This window comes from Crocodylus porosus, unplaced genomic scaffold (genome assembly GCF_001723895.1).
Source record: "Crocodylus porosus isolate Cpor-Errol unplaced genomic scaffold, CroPor_comp1, whole genome shotgun sequence".
Taxonomy (NCBI): domain Eukaryota; kingdom Metazoa; phylum Chordata; order Crocodylia; family Crocodylidae; genus Crocodylus; species Crocodylus porosus.
This window is the reverse complement of record NW_017728931.1, coordinates 12,467,881-12,489,131: the sequence shown is the minus strand read 5'-3', so window position 1 is coordinate 12,489,131 and position 21,251 is coordinate 12,467,881. Positions and strand designations below refer to the sequence as shown.

At 43.3% G+C, this 21,251-nt stretch overlaps 1 protein-coding gene across 1 annotated transcript in view; it reads left to right on the top strand.

Moving 5' to 3' along the window:
• The window catches only part of ANO2 (anoctamin 2), a 302,892-nt gene that overhangs the window by 40,719 nt on the left and 240,922 nt on the right, over nucleotides 1-21,251 (top strand). The window contains exon 7 of the mRNA XM_019544216.1: nucleotides 18,353-18,451. Coding sequence (XP_019399761.1) covers nucleotides 18,353-18,451 — 99 coding nt within the window. The remainder of the gene's footprint in view (nucleotides 1-18,352; nucleotides 18,452-21,251) is intronic.

Here is a 21,251-nt window from a genome sequence, read left to right as displayed (position 1 = left end):
CATTGCGGTTTAGCCATGCAGTTTCCTATTTTTAACAATGTAAGCGGCATGTCTGCTATTTTTATCATTGTTTAAAGGTCAGAAGTTCAGTATTTTCATCTAAGGGTCAGAAAGTGATTACCAGAATGTCAATCGCTGACTTCTCAACCTCCTTGAAGCATTCTGGGAGTTGTAGTGCCTTGTTTTTAATGCTAGGCCTTGCTTAGCATAAGCACTCTCTCACAGGACTATATCTTTGACACCCCTGGAACCAGCCAAGAGACAGGCAACAGATGCAGGCAGTTTGACAGGGGCTACACGGAATCCATGAAGCACAGATGAAAAGGTAGAATAACTCTATTGAACAAAAATTGCTATATTTCCATTGACACTGGTCTACATGAGATAATCGGATCAAAGAATTTCATAGTTAAACATGTACCATTGAATTTAACTCTTCCTTATGCTAGGAAGATGATATTCATTATGAGTGCCTATATACAAGTGCAGAGGCTGCTTTGATGCACTGGAATTCCAGCACATTGGAGCAGACTTGATTAATAGAGCAGCCTCCCGCATCTTGTGTTTCAGGAGCTCCGTGCTTAAAAATGGCGGCAGGGTTCTTGAACTAAAGCTCATCAAACAAGCTTGATTTCAAGTGCCCTCACCACCATTTTTAAGCATGGGGATGCTGGTACAGGAGATGCAGCAGCGCTTTAATTAGATCACCTCTTGGAGCTGCTCTGACTACAGCTCTGCCCCACCCTTGGAAGATGTGTAGAAGTGCCCTATATGATCACATAAAAGTAGGCCATATGACAGGCTGATTGGCAATCTGTATGTCGCAATGGAAAGGAAAGACAGGTGGTTGTGCCTTTTTCCTCTAGTCAGATTATATTTCTTGTCTGCACCCTGTGGCATCAGGCTCGTCCCGAGGGACCCAAGCCTGTCCTGTTCCCCTGTACTTTCCAAACCGAAACGTGTTCCAGTGAGGTTGTCCTGGGTTTGTCCCTCTGCACCTACACTCAAGTCCTCAGACTCTTGTGTGCCAGAGTGTAGCCAGTAAGGGCAATTATTTATAGGGACTGTCAGAGCAACCTCACCAGTGAACTTCTGGGTTTGAAGTGCATTAATGGGTAAAGGTAGGCAGGGTATGATTAAGGGTTGTGGAATCTGAGCCTGAATCATGAAGGGCTCAGGAAGTAATCTTAGAGCTTTCCACCTCTGAGCAGGGGCCAGCTGTCATAGACTTTTCTTTAGATTCTAGTTTTTTGCTACAAAGACTTAGCCTGCTTTGTTGCAGAATATGCCTGTGTGGTGCTGACCAATCTTTTTTGTTGTATGCTTTTTGTCATTCTGCAGAATGAAACCCCTCTTCTGGATTTTTAAAAGTGTATCCAGATATAAAAGTAATTTGGGGTATTTTAGAAGTAATGAGCAGCCTTTGTTTTCACTCATGAGGCAAAAATATGGGAGGAAGATAAAAAGAAGGTTAAATATGATGTCGTAATACAAAAACTCTTTGTAAAGCAGATTCAAAATCTGTCTAGATAGAGTTACCAAACTCATGGCTTTGAGTGAACTGGAGCAAAACAATGAGTGAGGAAATGAGATTTATGAAAATAGCAAATTAGTGCTTCTAATGGGGCATTACATGGATTTTTAGATGTGGACAAATGTGCTTACTGCTATCAGTACATAGTGCCATATATATTACAAAATATGGTTCTGATTTCTTGTAAATTTCAAATTGTGTGATACTACCAAGGTTGGAAAGAAAAATCTTACATTTTCATTTTAGTATTTCATTTCCCTTAGGGCAGAGAATACATTGGCCTAGCCTCAGATTAATATTAGTATTCACCATGCTGTGTGCTAAATATCTTTTTGCACAGTTGAAAGTCATTGGTTCCCCTGATTGTGGTCCTCTAGAAATGAATAGTTAATCTTTTTACATAAATCTTCATAGTTTAGAGGCAACCCCAAAAAGAAACTTTATTAAAATACGATTGTGTTGACTGCTACAGTGGAATTTATTGGAAAACCTAAAACTTTACAACGTGTCAAGCTCTGCCACACTTTATAATAATCCTAATGTTTGCTGACAATTTGTTTGGAGGACACAGTGAAAGAAACTGAAACTCAGTATCTTGCATCATCTCATCTCAGATGTAACATATGAGCATCTGATTTATTTCTTAACAAACTCATGACTAACAAAATGGGCAAGAGAGGCAGCATGCATGCTGATTATTGAGCTTCCATAATTGTAGTGGAGTTAACTGTCTGGTGCAACTGTAATGATTTCAGTGGAATCATTCCAGATTTATGCTGATAGAAATGGGATCAAAATATGCTCTTTGGTGATTCCAGAAAGTGAGAAGTGATGTTTCTAGTTTGAAAGTATGTATGGTACTGTTATTTAGCATCTAATACGGGGCGCTAAGGTCTCCCAGGTTGGGTGCTATGCAGACAGTACCTATAGCTCATACCCCAAAAACTAGATGTGAAACAGCAAGGTACAACAGCAGGAATAAGTGAGGGGGCTGACATGGAATGTCTCTGGGTGGCTTCTGCAGCCACACGTATGTTTTATGAAAAAAAGAGAGCAGAACAAAACCAAGGCATTGGCATCAGAAGGCAATGATATTAGAAAACTATATGCACGGCTTCATAAAGAGAAATAGACAAAGGTCTTTTTTTTCACATCCCAAATAATCTTTTCTGGTTGAGAAACAAAATGCATGGGGCCAAATCAGAGTATAAAAAGCCCAGCCATGAGCTGGGGGTTCTGCAGGTAGTTCAGAGATATATTGCCACATAAGAGCAGTGCATCAAGTCACAATGCCACCTACTGTTCCCTGTTGAGCAGAGGGAGGGCACTTGTTGCACTATTTTGTTAGGGCATCATGTTACCTTTCTCTCTTTGGTCCAGCTTAGTGCCTGGGAGATACCAGCTGGAAGCAATCCCTGATTGTGAACACATATAGTGATTGCTATTAGGCTGTTCCAATGCTTAGAAGAGTCCTAACATCATAAGACATGTCCCTGATGATCAAAAATTCAGAGTGCCCAAGAGCTGTCATTGTCGGCAGCAGAGCCTGTTGAGGGATCAGCACTTTTGAAATCAAGGCTACCATCCTTGATGGTATTCACAGGGTTATTTGCTGATGACACCAAGATTTGGGGCGAGGTGGGCACACTAGAAGGGAGGGACAGGATGCAGTTGGACCTGGACAGGTTACAGGGGTGGGCGAATGAGAATAGGGTGGGATTCAATACTGACAAGTGCAGGGTGGGGAACTCCCTTCTCAAAAGCACAGTGGCAGAAAGAGAGCTTGGAGCCATTAACGATTCCAAAATGAACATGGGCTGCCAATGTGAGGACACGGTCAGTAGGGCCAACTGTACCTTGTCATGCATCCACAGATATGTCACAAGCAGGATGAAGGAGGTGATCCTCCCCCTCTATGTGACACTGGTCAGGCCACAGCTGGAGTACTGCGTGCAGTTCTGGGCACCACAATTTAGGAGGGTTGTGGCCAGCATTGAGAGGGTCCAGAGGAGGGCCACCCGCATGATCCGGGGACAGCAGGGCAGGCCCTGTGAGGAGAGGCTACGGGACCGGAACCTGTTCAGCCTCCACAAGAGAAGGCTGAGAGGGGACCCAGTGGCTGTCTATAAACTTACCAGGGGGACCAGCAGGGAATGGGAGAGACCTTGTTCCCCTGCGCACCTCCTGGAGTAACAAGGAATAACAGCCATAAGTTGTTTGAGAGTAGGTTCAGGCTGGACATTAGAAGGCACTACTTCACAGTCAGGGCGGCTAGGATCTGGAACCAACTTCCAAGTAAGTGATGCTGGCTCCTACCCTGGGGGTCTTTAAGAGGTGGCTTGATAATTACCTAGCTGGGGTCATATGATCCCAGTATTCTCTCCTGCCCAGGGCAGGGAGTTGGACTTGAAAATCTACTTAGGTCTCTTCTGACCTTACATCTATGAATCTGTGAATCCCATGCCAGCTGGTGCAGATATGAACAGCTCCATGAATTCAGCTGAGTGCCAGAATCCCATGGGTAAGATAATTATTTTGTTAGTCTCTGCTATGACTCCAAGCACAGCCCTAGATGAGTGGTTCCCAAACTAGGAGTTAAGCCCACAGGTGAGGTCAGTGACCTCAGTCTGCTGGAAGAGTTGGGCTCATCTTAGAACTGGAGTTGTAAACCTGGAAGTATGGTTGTGTACCCACAAAGATTAAGAGCCATTTTACTTGACAATAACAAGTGCCATTGTGTCAGACTGGAAACTAATGACTAGTCAGGAATCCCAGCTCTGTTTAGGCATTACTGTTTCCGGTAAGATGCTGTCGTATGTGATATGCCATAGCGTTAGAGTGTGATGGGGGTTCTTTTCATTGGTAGTTAATATCAAGTTCTTATTCAGATATACAATCCAATTATGATAAGTGTTTATCATCAGCAATAAACAGGATAAGTGACCCATGTCAGCTCCTTGGTTACCATGCAAGGTCTCTGTCTCTCTACAGTCTGGTTGTCAAATGTGAGCAGTTGAAGCTCATAGGCAGGTTGGGTCACACTCTAGCTTGGTGGAAGGGGTCAGACATTTACTTTCTGACTTGGCCCTTTTCTGGCCTGTTTACAACATTGAAATCTAACCCTTTGATTAATGTCCCAGACCAAGTTGTGAATCATGAACCTATGCTATTCTTTACTGGGTTATTTCATGGCGTTATCCTTTGATTCCTTAAATTCTGTTCCCGTTATTTTTTTTTCTGTCTTATGCTCTTTTCTATCGAGTCCCCTGGAATGGTGTCTTATCCATTATTTCATGAATCCCTCCACTACTTATATGCCTGTTATCTGGTTGAGAGATCAACTTCCGTACTATTTCTGCTTCATTTGGAAAACTGTTTAGAGTAGTAAATCTATCTGAAAATTAGTGCACCTCCTCCCTCAAGAAAAATTACATTTCCCCCTTTTTAATGTCAACTCTTTGGCCCCCAGAATTTTGTTGATTTTTATTATTGACAATCAAGTTTGATATGATGTGTTTTACAGAAACTTGGCTTGTGTTGCTGGCTGATTTGGCACTGCATGCAGCCAGGCCAGCTGATTATGTGTTTTTCCATTGATCCCGCCAAAATACAGGAGGTGGCAGGGTATGCACACACGTAGTCCTCCCTTCCTCTGCTGAGAAGTCAGAATGAGTGGATTTTTTTTTCTTCTTCCTTCTCTTTTTCTTTTCTATTCTTGAACTTTTTTTGTATCTTTGTATCTCTGAACTTGTGTTTGATTGGGAGAGATATAATCTCTTTGGTGACAGAGGCAAAAGATTCCTTCCAAGCAACTGACACAGAACAAGGATTTAAGAACCCAAGTTTAGCGTTTTACTTTTGAAAATCTGTCCTGTTTTAATTAAGCTAAATTTTAATATCACACTGACTGACAGTTATGGATGAGTGTACACAGAACAGTAGGGGAAAATCCTAATTTAGCCATATTTCATTTTTGAACATTGGTAGACTGGTAAGTTTGAGGGAAGATTTAATCAACACAGCCTGTGTTAGTGCATGGGGCTATAAAATTGTGCTCATTGGTTATGCCACCTTTCTCATCTGGTTCTTTCACTAAAATAGGATTGTCAGCCAGGATAAATTGTCACATTTCCATTGATTTCAATAGGGCTGTGGAGATTTATATTGAGTGAGTATCAAACCCCTTTGTCTTGCAATGTTTGGCAACAATCAACCTTGTTCTATTTTTGTGCGAGACTGAGGGTAGAAATTTAAAACACACATTCAGCTCTGATCAGATATGCTCTGAAAGAATCAGGAGGCTGTTTCCTCATAAACCCAGTCAGGAACTCTATCATCTACCTATATGTAATATTTTATAGCATTTACTGAGGCACTTACATACTGTTCCTTCTCTGAAGCTGGCAAGCTTAGAAATCTTCCACTCTACCTTCTGTGCTCAGCTTTGTAGCAGCTCATTTTTATTTCATGGGGTGTCATTACATTTTACTATTATGTTTAGTGAAGGATCCTTGTGATGTAGATTTTTCTGCATCATCATCCTTTCTCAGGAACTTCATGTTTGTAGATGTAGTGCATGAGACTGGTTACCATGTCAGGGAAGAGTACTTGGAAGCGGTATGCAGTCAGCTGTTCTGTTCAAAACTGTGAGGGTTCAAGGGCTTGTTGAATCAGAAAGGTTTGCTTTGCCCACCTTGTGCCTGGTACTCTTACTCCAGATGGTTCTGTTCTTTGTTTAGATGCACTCCTGTATTGTTTAACTGCTCATGCTCAGATGTGGGAGTGTCTGATTAAAGAAGTGAGGCTTTAAAAGGATTATTGTTGATAGGAAAGAGAGAGGTGGAGAGAGAGGCTTTCGGATTGTGTTAATTCTTGTAGCTTCACTTAAGTCAAGCTATAGTGCTGTGTAGAATTGGTTGCACTTGATCAGGAGGGGCACTATTCTAGCTTGTTAAGGAGTTCCTGGATTCTGGATTCAAAACTTTATGCTAGGGACAGACATTCAAAAAGCCTGAGACTGAATTGATTCAATCTTTGCAGGCTAGTTTAATCTGGCTAGGTTAAATCACTTTGTAACTGTTCAGACATCCCAGAAATTCAGGCACATGCCTGCAGTGACTCAGGCTAGAAGGGGGGGGGGGAGTTGAGAGCAGCCTCAGAGACATGCCCCTAGATCATTCCAGGGTTTGGATTGTGTCTGATTTCCTGCTTGCTGGGATACATTGCTACCATGCAGTACATAAGATCTACGTGACTTTCTCAAGATGGCATAGGAAGTCTGTGGCAGAGGTGTGAACTGAACTTGAGTCTCACAAAGACCAGTCTAATCCCCTGACCATTGGGCCATTGTTTTTTCTCTGTGATGCAACAGGAAAGCAGCAAGACATCTTTGGTAGTCAAGATTTATGGCAAATTGTTTTCATGCTCTTTTGCAAGTAGAAATTTTGATAAAATGCTGGCACAGACATTTATCACAGAATTTCAGCATTTCTAAAGCCTGTCTGAATCTGGCCATGCAGTAGCACACCTATACCGGATAATGGTAAACATGAAGAAAATCTCAGGATTTGGTTTGCTGATTAGATGCTATGTGTGACTAATGCTGTAGTCCAGGGCTCTCCAGTTGGTGGCCTACAGTCTGCTTATGGCTCCCAAGTGGTGAAGTTGCAGCTCCTAGGTTCCTGCTTGGTCAGTGTTCCCCCTATCACTCTGGCTGCAGGAGAAACCAGGGGGTCCATGCTTTCCCTCTCTTCTCCAGCAGCACCTTCCTGCCTCCAAGGATGGGGCAGTGCAATGTCAGGGCATGGAGAGTGAAGGGTGAATCTGGATGTCCACAGTGCAGTGACAGTAGAGGGACATGTATGCACTTGCAAGTTGGACAGCCCCACTGTAGTCAAAGATCCTCCCAAGCCTAGCAACTCAAGGGCCTACCATGGTGATAACAGACTGCTTTCTTCAGCCAATGACATACAAAGGAGAGATTGTTTAGCCTAGCATCTAGCTTCCTCACCTGATGTGCCTGAATAACAGCTGGATTGGCCAGGGGTGGCTTTAGAATAAGTTTGGAGTGAGACTTGAACTCCCTCCTCCAGAGCTGTAGTGAGATGTTGTAGCCACTCTGCCACTGTATTCCTTGGGCTGTAGTATTAGGAAGAAGATAAATGAATGTATTTTCAGCACCACAGCATCCAGTTCCTCACTTTGGTTTCAGATTGCCAGGGCTGGAGTCAAGTGAATTGCATTTAACTTGAGCAATTGCACTTGTAATCATTAACCACCACCGAGTATAGGGTGAAATGATTGATTTTGATGACCCATGGGAATTGATTCCTTTTTTCCCTCTGAGCCTTCAGTTTTTGCTTCCTTAGTGTTGCTTCTCTTAATATATGTCAACAAAGTCTAGCTAATTGTCAACGCGCCGGTCAACGAGTCCAATAATTCGGTAGTCTGTGCACGTTCGTCCAATAATTCCTAGTTGGGGGCGCACTCACCCCGGAGACGTATGCGTCAGATCCGCCTGCCACGACTTCAATGGTTCCCTGGTTCAGTGTCTTTCTCTGACGCGTGCATGTCCGAAAATGAGACCTCCAGTCATTCCAAGTCCGAGATCCTTGAGGGCTCCTTCCTCCCCTACACCCTCACCCGGGCCTCTGTGTACAAGTCCGGGTTGCCCTCCAAGTCTCCCCTCTGGTGAGCGGGGAGGGGCAATGCCTCTAACACAAAATACAAAGTTGGCAACCGCGCCAACACAGTCAGTTCCACCGCGGGCCCCTGGCTCCGGGTCCTTGTGTTTGCTGGCTTCCCTCAAGTCCAGCTCTCCTCCTTCAGGAGTCCCCTCGTCCGTCTTACCGGGGTGGCCTGTCTGCCACCTTTGAGTCTTTTCCCCATCTGGGCAGCTTCGCCTCCTGCCCCCAGCGCACTGTGGCCGAGGCCCGTAGCCCACTTCTCCAGGCTACCGGCCGAGCAGCCTCCAGCTGGGGGTGAGGTGCCTCCCGCCTTTACAATTGCCTCGAATACCTTCGGGGCTTGTCGCCCCTGGTGTCTCGCCCCTGTGAGACCTTACCCTTTCCCCAGAATGTACGCACATAGCATGTGTCGGCATGCCTCCGTTGCTCCGGGCTCCTGCTGGGGATCTGCTCCTGTCCCGGCTCTTCTGGTCCGCCTCCTCTCTGTTCTGGTGCGGCTTTTGGGCCTGCCGGCGCTGCCGCACACCTGGGAGGGGTAAGTGAGTCTGCTGCCCTGGGGCCCTGCGGTGAACTTGCACCTGTAGCCGGGCCCGCTCGGCGGCTCACGTGCTGAGCTGACCCTGCCGCGCCTGCACTGCGCCCCGCACTCCTCAGCCGCCGGCAATTTATTGCCACCGTGGCTGCCGTTTTGCTGCTCCCGGGGCTTATCGGGGCTGGGGCTCCCTCACAGGCACTCTCACACTAATAATATTGCATAAAGTCACTGCAAACTTTGCTCTACTACGAACCCCATGTGTCTAGTATTTTTCTAGTGATATCAACCATACTTTTCACAAAAAGACAAAACATTAAAGAATAAGATACCTAGGGCTTTGCAAGAAGGAAATGTATTTGTTTCAGGCTTTGTGTCCTGCCTGTGGTGTCATTTTTGAAGAGGCAGAGCAGAATTATAGACAAAACTGGCTTATATTTTTGAAGAATATTGCAGATAGTATTAGCTAGTATTTTAGTAGTTCCTATTCACATTCTTTCCCTTTTCATTTTTGGGTGTCTGTTTTTCCTGATGATGTCCACAATTTCGATGTCTGTGTTTGCACAAATATATTGTAAAATGCTGCAGGCACTCATGGATTCTCTAGGTGCACAATCCCAAATAGCAGCATCTTAACACAGGTAAATGCTCTGGTACTTGTGTGGTAAAGTCTGTACAGCTACTGCTTTGGACTTTGATATCTAGATTGTGATTGTCAAATGCACAATCTGTAGGCTAGGATAGTACAATGATGTAATGAAAATATAAATACATGTTTGCAAAAGAAACAGCAGTTTACATTGTCAAGAGATTAAGCAGCTTGTTTGTTGAGCATTTTAAATGGATCATTAACACAGGTCTAATTGGCCTTTACACTGGTATACAAAGAGAAGTGGACAGAGGGCATACAACTTTCAAATGATGTTAATCAGGGTAATTTCACTCCATCTGCTGTAGATTTATCACTGAAAGAATCAGAGGTAAAATTACACTAGAGTAAATTGCATGAAGGTATATATCATCTGTCTTTATCTTATTACAAGGCAACTGCTCATGTCAAGCTGACAACCTGCTCTCCAACTTTCATTGGTGAGGCACTGTGAAAAACTCCCTAGCATGCAGTTACCTTAGGATAGTTGCATGTCTGTCTATTCAGGATCCTTTCTTACCTTATTTAGCTATTTTGTTTCCTGAGCCACAACTCAGAACCTTTTCATTTAATGGTTTGTCAAAGAAATGAACACCAGGAACATAACAGTTTTTCAGTTTCCAACATCTGGGAAATTTAAATTTGTTTAACGATCTCTCAACCACTTTTGATTTAAAAAAAAACAAAACCACACAAACAACCCCCGCAAAACTTAATTTCCAGCCAAAAGGTTGGACATTTTTCAACCAGCTCTAATTATGATAACCTCCCAGTGAATCTTAAATTGGTCTGTAGTGTGTATGGTTGAATATTTGCATTTTAAAAAAATTTACAATGTAGGTTGAAGAGATGAGACAGAAATCATGGAGAATTATTAAGTATATTAAGCCTAAGAAATGCTATTGTTCAACTCAACACAAAGAAGTTTACAGTATTCATTGCCATCTACCAAAGTGATTGCAGAATCCTTCTTCAAACCATCAGGAGTAGTCAGTAGATTGAGAGAAACATCTGATTAATATTTTTTTACCTTTTTTTTTAGTATGCTGATGAAAAGTAAAACAGTTTCTAGATTTTGTTCCACTTGAGTTTAATGTTGACTTCTAGTGAAATGGGAAGGCCCAACACAGATTTACAAAATATGGATATATTTTGAATACTTCAGAACTAACTTATTGAAAAATGTCTACACTTGAAACTCAATCAAAGAATTTTGTGGTATGGAATACAGATTTGACAAAAAACATTCAGGAGAGCAACAAATCTGTTCATCATCTACACAACAATACTTAAAGGCATTGGAGTAATAAAATCAGCCAGTACAATGATATAGGCAGAGAACAATGCAGAGCCAAGAAAAAAGTCCTGTGGGACATCAGCTGTAAACGAAACAGGACTTACCTAAGAACTGAGGTATTAAATAGCATATGAATTATCAGACTAAAATAATCACAGCTGGCACACTGCATATGGCCCTGCATGAGAGTCAGATATTTTCAATAAACAAAGTTGATTGAGCATATTAAATATAGAAGGCATCAACTACCTCCCAGTAGCAACTATGAATTAGTATTCAGAAAGATATGTACCTTGACTATCTCAGAAGTATAACCAGAGTCTATTGTATAAAAAATAAAAGTGGGAGATGGGGAGGGAGGGACTGCAATTAGGAAAACAGGTTCTAATTTGTGATAATATCTGCAACAAAAGGACCTGTACAGGAATGATTTGATAAGATGGAAATAAATAATAGCAATGCCAAAAAGACAAGCAAAGGAAAAACTTGAGCTATTGCAGGGGTAGGCTTGAAAAAAAGGGAAATATAGGTTTTGTCTGGATGAAGATTACCTAATAGCTAGCACAGCTTTTCATTTTAGCAGTGCAGCTCAAGGAGAGGTGATTTGTCCCTAGTGAGAGCTCATGGGGGATTTGATGTCAATGTCTGATAAATTTCTGTTGCATAGGACTACTGGTGTGAATGCACTCCTTGTAAATTCCTTGGGATTGTTTCTCTTTGGGAGAGAGAATGCAGGAGGATGTGGAGAAAATTATTCTGGTAATCCCAAATGAAATATGCAGCACTTTTTGTACCTCTTTTTTGTTTACCATCCAACAAGAATCACCTGTTGCTGTTTTTTCCTACTTTATTGAATTTGTATTAAGTCTTTATAAAAATGATCTCAGTTTCCTATTGAAGGAGTAATGTTCTAAGTGTTCATTCTGATTCCTTAGCATCACTTCATGAGCAATTCTACTTTCCAACATATTTTTGCTCTAATACAGAAAGGTCATCTTCATTTGGTCTTTTTTCTAGGTCTGTTTGTGGCTGATTTTCTCTCCAATTGATGCTGTCATAGGAAAAATTAGAAAAGACCTATTAGATCAGGCAGGCAATCTCCCTGCCAATGCATGATACAGTCCCCCTGATAGAGGACATAATAGATATTAAACTGATACTAGACTTTAGCCAAGAGTTTAAGAAGATGCCTCATGTTCATTACTGATTGACGTTTAAACTCTCATCTGGTGTTAATACATTTTCAATAAATTCTTTTCCAGAATATCTTCCCATGCCCAGCAAAATTTTACTTCCTACTTTTAAAACTGACTTTCTCTGTGGACTGCTGAGATGCAGTCTGGGGTTTTGGACAATGTTTCATTGCAGAAATGTTAACTATAGCTGATATAGTGCTCTTTATGCTTCACATTGAAACTGGGGGGAAATGTTGTCATAAGAATCAACATGTATTGGACAAGTCTGCAAGAGCTTCTTATCGTTCATATACTATGGACAGAATGAGGGAATGCTCTTTTTCAAACCTCTGATATTGTTTGGATATCACATAACTTTAGTTTGGAAATTGTTTCATGTAAATTGTATACTTTAAAGACCTGAACAGTGAGGTTTGGAAGTTCAAATAAAGAAATGTACCCTGGGGAAGGGGAAAAAGAATTTTGAGATAAAGCAAGTGTGAAAATATCTTTAAAAGCTTATCATGCTGTGGAAAAGTACTAGGGTTGGTCAAGAATTTTCTGTTGTAACTTTTTTTTGATGGAAAACTGAGTTTCTGTAAAGGAATTTTTTTATTAAAACTATTTTTTGTTTCATTTTTATTAAATAAAGGAAAACCTGAACATAAAAAATCAGTTTTAATCTGAAAACCTCACTAAAATGCCTAGTTTTTAACCAAAACAAAACACCGTTTTTCTGAACAGCTACCATATTCATTTTGAAAATTCTTTTTTGTAAGAGGATATTTATGTGTAGAAATAGTGGAGGCTTAATCATAGGATCATAGATAAATCTCCTGGAAGGAATACTCAGCCAAGCTGGAAATGTTGTGATCCTTCCTGACCTGTGTCGAGGAGCTCTTCCTGACTCAGGAGGCGCATGGGCCAACCAGAGGTGACGCTGTGCTAGATTTGGTGATGGCCAAAGGAGACAACTTTGAGATTGACTTAAATATAGAGGGAAGTCTGGGCAACAGCTACCATGAAACCATCATGTTCACTGTCCGATGTAAGGCAGACAAATCAGATAGCAGGATTCAAGTCTTGGACTTAAAAAAGGGACTTTAAACAAGCTTAGGTCACTAGTAGGGCAAATGCTGTGGGACCAGGCCCTGAAGGTGAAAGATATGCACAAAAAGTGGTTGTTCCTTAAGGACACGATCCTTGAATCACAAAGGAAGTCCATTCCCATGTGGAGAAAAGGTAACAGAAGGGCTGGGGAGCCCTCTTGGCTAAACAGGGAAAACACAGTCCTCTTAAGAAAGAAGAAAGAGGCTTATAAACAATGGAAGCTCTGGGCGGGCCCCAAGAAGGATTATTCCATGATGGCCCCCATTTTCAGGGAACAGATAAGACAGGCTAAAGTGGCAATTGAATTTAGATTAGCAACAGGAACCAAGGACAACAAGTAGTTCTTCTTTAGGTACATAGGGAACAGGAGGAAAAAAAATGGAAGTGTGAGGTCACTGCTGAACAACTCAGGGGAGCTGGTTACGTGTACCGAGGAGAAAGCTGAATGACTACTTCGCCTCGGTCTTTCAAGGGGAAAACCATGCCAGGTAGCGTAGAGGATGAGCATAATCACCTTCCTACTATTGCTGTAGAATTGGTGTATGACCCATTAAAAAATTAGAAATATACAAGTCAGTGGAACCGGATGATCTTCATCTGAGATTCCTGAAGGAGCTGGCTGAACTCATTGCGAAACCCTTAGCAAAACTCTTCCATGACTCATAGCACTCTGGAGAAGTCCCTGAGGACTGGAAGAGGGCCAACGTTGTGCCCATCCATTAGACGGGAGGACCCTGAAGTTAGCAGGAGACAGGTTAAAAATAACAAGATAAAGTACTTTTTTATACAAGATATAGTTAACTTGTATAACTCATTGCCGCAAGAGGTGGTTGAGATGCATAGCATAGCCAGGTTCAAAAAGGGATTAGAGAAATTCATAGATGATAGAGCTATTAATAGCTGTTCATCACAATGGTTGGAGATGTTTCCTCTGGCATCTCTAAACCAATAAAGGTGGATACCAGGGAGGCTAATGAAAGAGGATAGATCACTCTAGGTATGATTCAGTGTTTTCCTTTTAAATCACTCACTCTTATTACTGATGGAGGCAGGATGTTGGGTTAGATCAGGGATGGGCAATTATTTGAGCCCTGGGGCCATATAGGGAGTTTTGATTAGTTGTGCTGGGCTGGGACAGCACCCACTGCCTGTGCCACAACAACTCACCAAAACTCCCTATGTGGAATCGGGCCACAGGTAGGCAGGGAGCAGTGTTTGGGAGTGAGATAGTTTGGTGAGACCCAGATCATGGGGTGGGTTTGCAGGGCAGTGACAGTGCAGGGCCAGGGCTTGGGCTCAGAACAGAACTGCAGTCTGCTCCCTGCACACCCCTGCATTGTGTGTGTGGGGTGTGTGAGAGGGTATGGAAAGGTGTCGGGGCGTGTGTGTGTGTGTGTGTGTGTGTGTAGTGGGGCTGCCTAGGCACTATGTTCTCAGAGCTGGCTAGGGGTAAGGGGAGAGAAGAAGGGGCAGGGGGCCTGTGCAATAGAGCTCTCCTGGGTGGTGTGGTCCATGACTGCCCCCATGGTGCTCCACATAGAGTCAAGTTCCCTGCCCGCCCTGGCAGCCCCCATTACACTTCAGCTCTTGTTTAGGCCAGTGTGCACAGCTTCTGGTGGAGCTGCAGCCACCTGGGTGGTGCTTGGCTCCCCTTACCTCCAGTGGCAGCTCCTTCTGCTGCGCTCCTTTGGATAGGGAGGAAGTTTCAGCTGGGCGGCTCCTACCCCAGTGCATAAGGCTCCAGCTCCAGGTCCCGGCTGCCTTCCACCCATTCTGCCTGTCCAGAGTACCATGAGGGCAGCCACCGGCTGGATCCTATCAATTGGTAGGTGCCCCCCATGGGGTCCAATCAGTTTAGAGGGCTGGATCCAGCTGCAGGCCATATTTTGCCCACCTCGGGCTAGATGGACCACTTGTTTGGCCCGGTATAGACCTCCTTATGTTCTTATTCTGAGGTGCCTGCCCAACTTTTCCTATCACCTTACGACTGCAGAAATGATTGCAGTAGTGCTGTATCATTACTGAACATGCTGTAAACACACAGGGTACGTCTACATGAGATGTTTACTGCAGTTGCCTTATTAGCTCTGCCTGTAATAAAATCTCAGTATCTACAGGCCACAGTAAACTCATAATGGCTGCTGTAGGGTAGTATTTGTCAACACAAGTACTGTCTTGAGGCAGTATTATTTACTCCACTGCAATGCACATATAGACACTGATGGAGCTGGCAGGGGCTGCCTGCTGGCTAGCCCCACTGAAGAACCCTCATGCCCCAGCCAGCCCCTGTGCAGCATGCTGAGCCAAGTCAGAGCAGTCCAGACTGGCAGGCTGACTCTCTGGCCTCACCGCCAGCTGGGACTGCTTTGACTCTGCTCAGTGTGTTACGGTCCTGGGTGCACATGTAAACGCACTGCCTGGGAGCAATAAACTCTGGGGTGAACTGTGTCTCAGTTTATTCAGTCGAATTAATAGCATATGTAGATGTGCACATTGTGAGCATGATTCACAACAGTATAAAATAAAGAAATGCTGAAGTACTGTTATGCTGAAGAAGTATATAAAAGCATGTCTTCCTTGCATTTGCATCCCTACAATAATAGTGTAGCAGTTTCACTGTAGTAGTAATATTGTAGTAATAGATTATTGTAGTAACTCACTGCCCTTTCTGGACATCCAGTATAGCAAAGTTCAGCTTTCTGAATATAAGGATGTACAGATGTAGTTACATCTCCTTGCCATTTCCTTATATGTTCCCAGACTTCTTTAACTGTGCCCTCTTTGAGTGGTACTTCAATACACACATTACCACATTGTTTTTGCAATGTAATGAACAGAAGGTACCTACACTTGCTCGAGAGGCACATTCTTAGCTTACTTCACAGAAGAAACACTACAATTGTTAAATATTTCAAGACAATGAACATGATCCCATCTGGCACTACACTTGCACTATATCATCAGATCTACTGATCACCTCTCACTGCTCATAATCATTGTGGCAAGAATACTCCTTTGCCCCATTATTGACACAGCCTAAGCAATTTAGTTCTCAGATGAAGTGTGTTGGATGTCTTGAGGAACACATGCACCTCTTTTCTTTGACCCCATGAATAGGGGTCAGACAGAAAGAATGGCTTCTCCCTGAAAGGTGCCATCTTCCCAGATGGCCTCATCTAGAAATCACAGCTGTGCCAAGCTGCACTAACTAATCCTTTCACACTTCAGCATAGTTATACCAAACACAGAGAGTGCAGCTGAAGCACTTACAGCTAATTTCCAATGGCAGCTCCAGGGAAGAAGAGTTCAGGGTCACACTCATGTAACCCTAAGTCTGCATTTCTTTTGTGTCAGTTTTTCTGAACTTGACTTTCTGGAAAGGCCCAGATACCACCAGGCAACATTAACTTTGTATTAATAATATGTTTGTATCACTGAATTTCTCATACATTTTTAATAAGTTGTGTTTCTCCAGGAACTGATTATTTTGCCTGTCATACTGTTTTGTGGTTGAGATGCCTTCTATGGCTGGGTACTGCTAAAGGATACTATGTAGTTCCTATTTTGGTGCATTGGGTCTAGGGTTGTGCACTGAAAGCTTTGGTCCATATACACGGCTGACAGAACTATACAGGCAGCCACACAAGGAAGCAGATTGTAGGGGGCAGCAAAAATGGCACTCTGGGCAGGCAGACAGCACATGCAATTGGCCATTTGCTCAATATAGCAAAAATCCTTGTGCCAGCCTTGTTCATATGCCAGACTGTTCCAAATGATTGTGACTTTAAGCATGTGAGACAAGTCAGGTGTGTCTATTTCCTTGTCTATCTCTTTTCACAAAATCCCGATATAGTTCTGATCGCTTTCAGTTTATCCTCCCCTTCCCATCTCATTTAATTCAGCATGCTGTAGCCCTCTGCATCTGCATACATATATGACAGGCAGCAACTTGCTAGAAGGTTGCTTAGTTCCTTGATTAAGTAGCATAAGCTCTGTTACCACCAGGCCACATTATGCCCCTTACTTAAGGTGGTTCCTTGCCCCTGCTTCAGTCAGGCCTCCTAGCCATGTCCTAGGCCTACTCCATTGTTCCTCTCAATCATTCTGGACCCTTTTCCTCCACACTGGCCAGACACATCCCCAATCCCTGTTGGAATGACCTGTGCCTTAACTTTGTATTTCCTGGTTTTCAGAGGTTTACATTCTCTTGCCTTCAGCCCTTAAAGTCTTATACTCCTGTGGGTCCTGGCTCACACTAAGGGGAGGGAAGGAAGCTTAAGACTCCCAGAGATGGGTAAAGTTTCCTCAGCTATTAGCATCCATTTGGGGGCGGGGGGCAAAGAGAGGGGCTCAAACTGCCCCTGGAGGGAGAAGATCTCCTCTAGGTTTTGATGTGTATATTGGAAGGGAGAATGGGGGACTGGCCAGGGTCCCCAACTTTACTCCCACTTTACTGACTCTGTACTCTGTATTCCCAGTGCTTCCCAGCCATTCTTACTGCCTCCATTCCCCTTTCACCCATCTGCTTGTCCCCTGTTCATAGTTCTGCCCATTGCCACTGTCCCAGATGCTTTTCTATTTCCCCTAGTAGCCACTATTTGCACATTTATTTTCCTTTCCAGAATTGCTTAATTACTTTCTGATTTTTCTGTTTTAGACATCTTACATTTCTTTCTTCTCTCTCTCCCCACCAAAAAAAGAAAATTAACAGAGGAGTATATCAACATGCCTCCATGTAATTTTCAGATTCCTGCCCAGGGTGTGTTGTGTATTTACAGATTTTAATGATTAGAACATGTACCTTGAGCAACCTGTGCCACGTGAAAACTGACCAGCTAATGGCCTTCTTGCATAATCTGTCAGCGTAGGCTCACCATAAACCATTTGGCACCTACCTATAGAGATTAACTCTTTATGGAATACTGTGTTGAGTCATGTTTTCTTAAATGCTACCAGTTGCCACATACTAGCTGGGGCAAAGGTGGCGTGAAAGACACTTGGGGACCCAATTCCCATGTATGTACAAAAGCAGACTGGTAGAATCAGTCAAACTTAAATGCAATTATGATGAAGGCTGTACCTCACAAATACCTGGTTCAGATAAATCTAAATTTGGAGCTCTAAACTGTATCCTTCACCTTTTAGAGCTCCCTTCACCTACCCTCCACCACCTCACCCACCAAATTTTCAGGCAATCCAACTAAACATGGGAATTGTAGAAGAATCAACCCCCACCGCCCCAAGCAAAAAGATGCTCAGCTATAATTAGCTGCTCCTGGTCTGTGAGTTACAACGTGTTTTAATATTACAAAACCTTGTAGTTGAACTTCCCACTTTGAAATGCATTTTTTTTTTCCTTTCTGTTTCAGAATAAGAGCCAAGGATTGACCTTTGTCCGGATACATGCTCCTTGGCATGTGCTTAGTCGAGAAGCAGAACTTCTTAAAATTAAAATGCCCACTAAAAAGGTAAGCACCTTGCCTCTTCTGTGTGCTAGCTGTGTTACATGGAGGTAAGCGTTATAGGCCTGACTTCTCTTTCACTTCTGAAGCTTCTCCACAACACTCACATCAAGGTCCTGAGGCTTCTCCACAACCAAATGACTGTGCCTGCGGATCAGAGACAGATCCATTTGTCATCTTAACGGTGGCTGGAGTCAAGCAAGGATGCATCATTGCCTCAACTCTGTTTTTCATTTTTTTGACAGTCATTTCGGTTATCATTAAGTACCACCTTCCTTGTGGAATTGACATTGAATGCCAAACAGATGGATGGCTCTTCAGTCTGGGATGTTTTCGCTTAAAGACTAAAGTATTTAAGACAAGCAGCCTTGACCGTGAATTCACTCACAATTGCGCCATCCTTGAGCATGCTGAGGAAAAGCTCCAGATGGTGTTGGATCTCTTGGAGAAGCCTACCAAACTTTAGTCTTCTTGATGTTGAGAGAAAGGCCCAAAGTGCTCAATTGCCCTGGGCCATGAGTGTAACTCTTCCTGCCCTCCAATTATCTTTGAGAGAAAGACCCTAGAGGGGTCTTTCCCCCTTCCCGCCACCTCAGAGAGTGAACATTGATGAAGTAATTCAGCCTAGCATCTGGTACTCAAGTGCCTCTTTGGGGAAACTGCTTTGATGTGACTTTATTCATTACAGTCCCTGGAATTTCTACAATACAATCATCATCATCTTCCCCACTCTTCTCTATGAATGTGAAATGTGAGTGACCTGTTGTTGTCATCTTAAGAGCCTGGAGAAGTATCAAAAGTGATGAATCGCCACATCAAATGAGAAGATCATTACAAATACCAGCATCCTTGCTGAATCCAGTGTTACCAGCATTGAATCAGTGATCCTCAAGCACCAACTTTACTGGACTTGACTTTGTGTGCAGATGCCTGACTCTCAACTCACAAAACAAATGCTCTGCTCCCAGTTTAGTAATGGCCTGAGATCTCACGGTGGTCAGAGGAAATGCTACAAGGACACTTTGAAGGCATATCTTAAGAAACAAGATGCCAACATCTGGAGCTAGGAGGAGCTGGCTGTCAGCCAACTCCAATGGTTCTGCAACCTCAACCAAGCAGCAGCCTATTTCAAAGTAAAACATCTTGTATTTGAAGTAGAGAAGAGAAAGCAGGAGAAGGAAAGAAAGAGGAATCCAAGCCTGTAGCTTACTCTCCCCTGTGGACAACTGCAACTTCTGTGGATGGGCCTGTGGGTCAAGGATTGGACACTTAAGTCACCTCAAGACCCATCAGTGAGCCATGGTAGAGAAAATCTTCAAATCAATGGTTTGCCAATGATAACCATGGTGTATAACCAGTATGAGTGAGAGATCACAGTTTTTGTTTAACATTATTAAATATTTTCATACGAGTTCATAGTTATGGTTGGATTTTAAATTGTAATTTTTCATTGACTTCTGATGGAAATGGGCTACTAATCACTTGGGTGTCTTTGAAAATCCCATCTTAAGCTGTTAAGTAATCTCTTTTTTTAACTCGCTGGTCAAGGTGTTTCACAAGAAGCTCAGTTAAGTCCCAGAACGGTTGCTGTTCAATTATAGTTGTTAAATATTGGTACCAGATATTAATACTGTACTAGTATTGAAAAATTTGTATTGGGGCCTTATTATGCTGGATAACTGTGCAAAGATAGAGAAGAGTTCAGTGCTTGCGGAGAAAGTCTGAATATTCCTGAGACTACATTTTCAAAGGGAGACCTCTCAAGTTGCTGGTGTATGCCTTGTGAGATTCGTAAAAGTGCCTCTGTGTTTGACTCCCATTGACACCAGTTGGGCTTCACCCATACCTAAACTCAGTGGCTGCATAAAGGTGAGCATGGATGTGCAGTATGTGGCACTGCAGACTCATCTGTGGTGCCACATACTGTACATACAGGCATTCCCTGGAGTTTTCTTGACCCTGGAAGCGTGTGCTGCCCAAAACTGGACCCATACTCTGGCTGCCAGCCAGGCTCCCTGATGCAGAAGCACTGTGGCTGCAGCTTCCCAAGGCCTCCAGGATGGCAGACAAGGCTGCTGGGGCCAGTACAGGCCCCAGCCTCCCTTACCCCACCCAGGGTAACCTGTCAGGTGCCAGAGCATACATGGCATGGGCATTCACCAGGGACAAGTAGCAGTGGCACAAGGTGTACTGCTGCTACTTGTCCTTGGAGAAATGCATGTTCCTGCTTGTGGTGATGCACCCAATGAGTTTAACCTTAGGTGGCTAGAACACTCCTTTGGGGTCAAGATAAAACAACTTCACTTCAGTGCCTTGACTGAAAAATGTGTCTTTATTTTTTTAGTCTAGATGAGGCCAAGCAAATGGCGCGTGGGGGATGCAGGCTAATGCACAAGAAAATGTGAGCCTGGCAAATAATTGGCAGCTGCATGTATTTTTTTTCTTTAATGTGGTGCCAGAAGTAGGGAATAGGATGAGAGGGTGAAGAGGAACAGTCACTCTTTAGCCATGGTCAGCAGGCTAGGTTTTACAGGGCTGATAACAGAAGTGAGTTTTAGGAATATTTGAAGAAAGATAAAATAGTTGCTATGATGGAATTTTATGAGTTTTTTCAGGCTTGGGGTGCAACGTGGGGAAGTCCCTGGCTGTGCGTAAAAGGAGGAGATTGTGAACAGTAAAGACAGGGAAGACTGACAAAAATATTGCTTTCAGTGACCTTGAGCGACTCCAGATTGGCTTTAATGGGTTTGAAACTTTGACACGCTGTCTTCTTTTCCGCTTTGGTATCTGAGAAAATTCAGGGCCT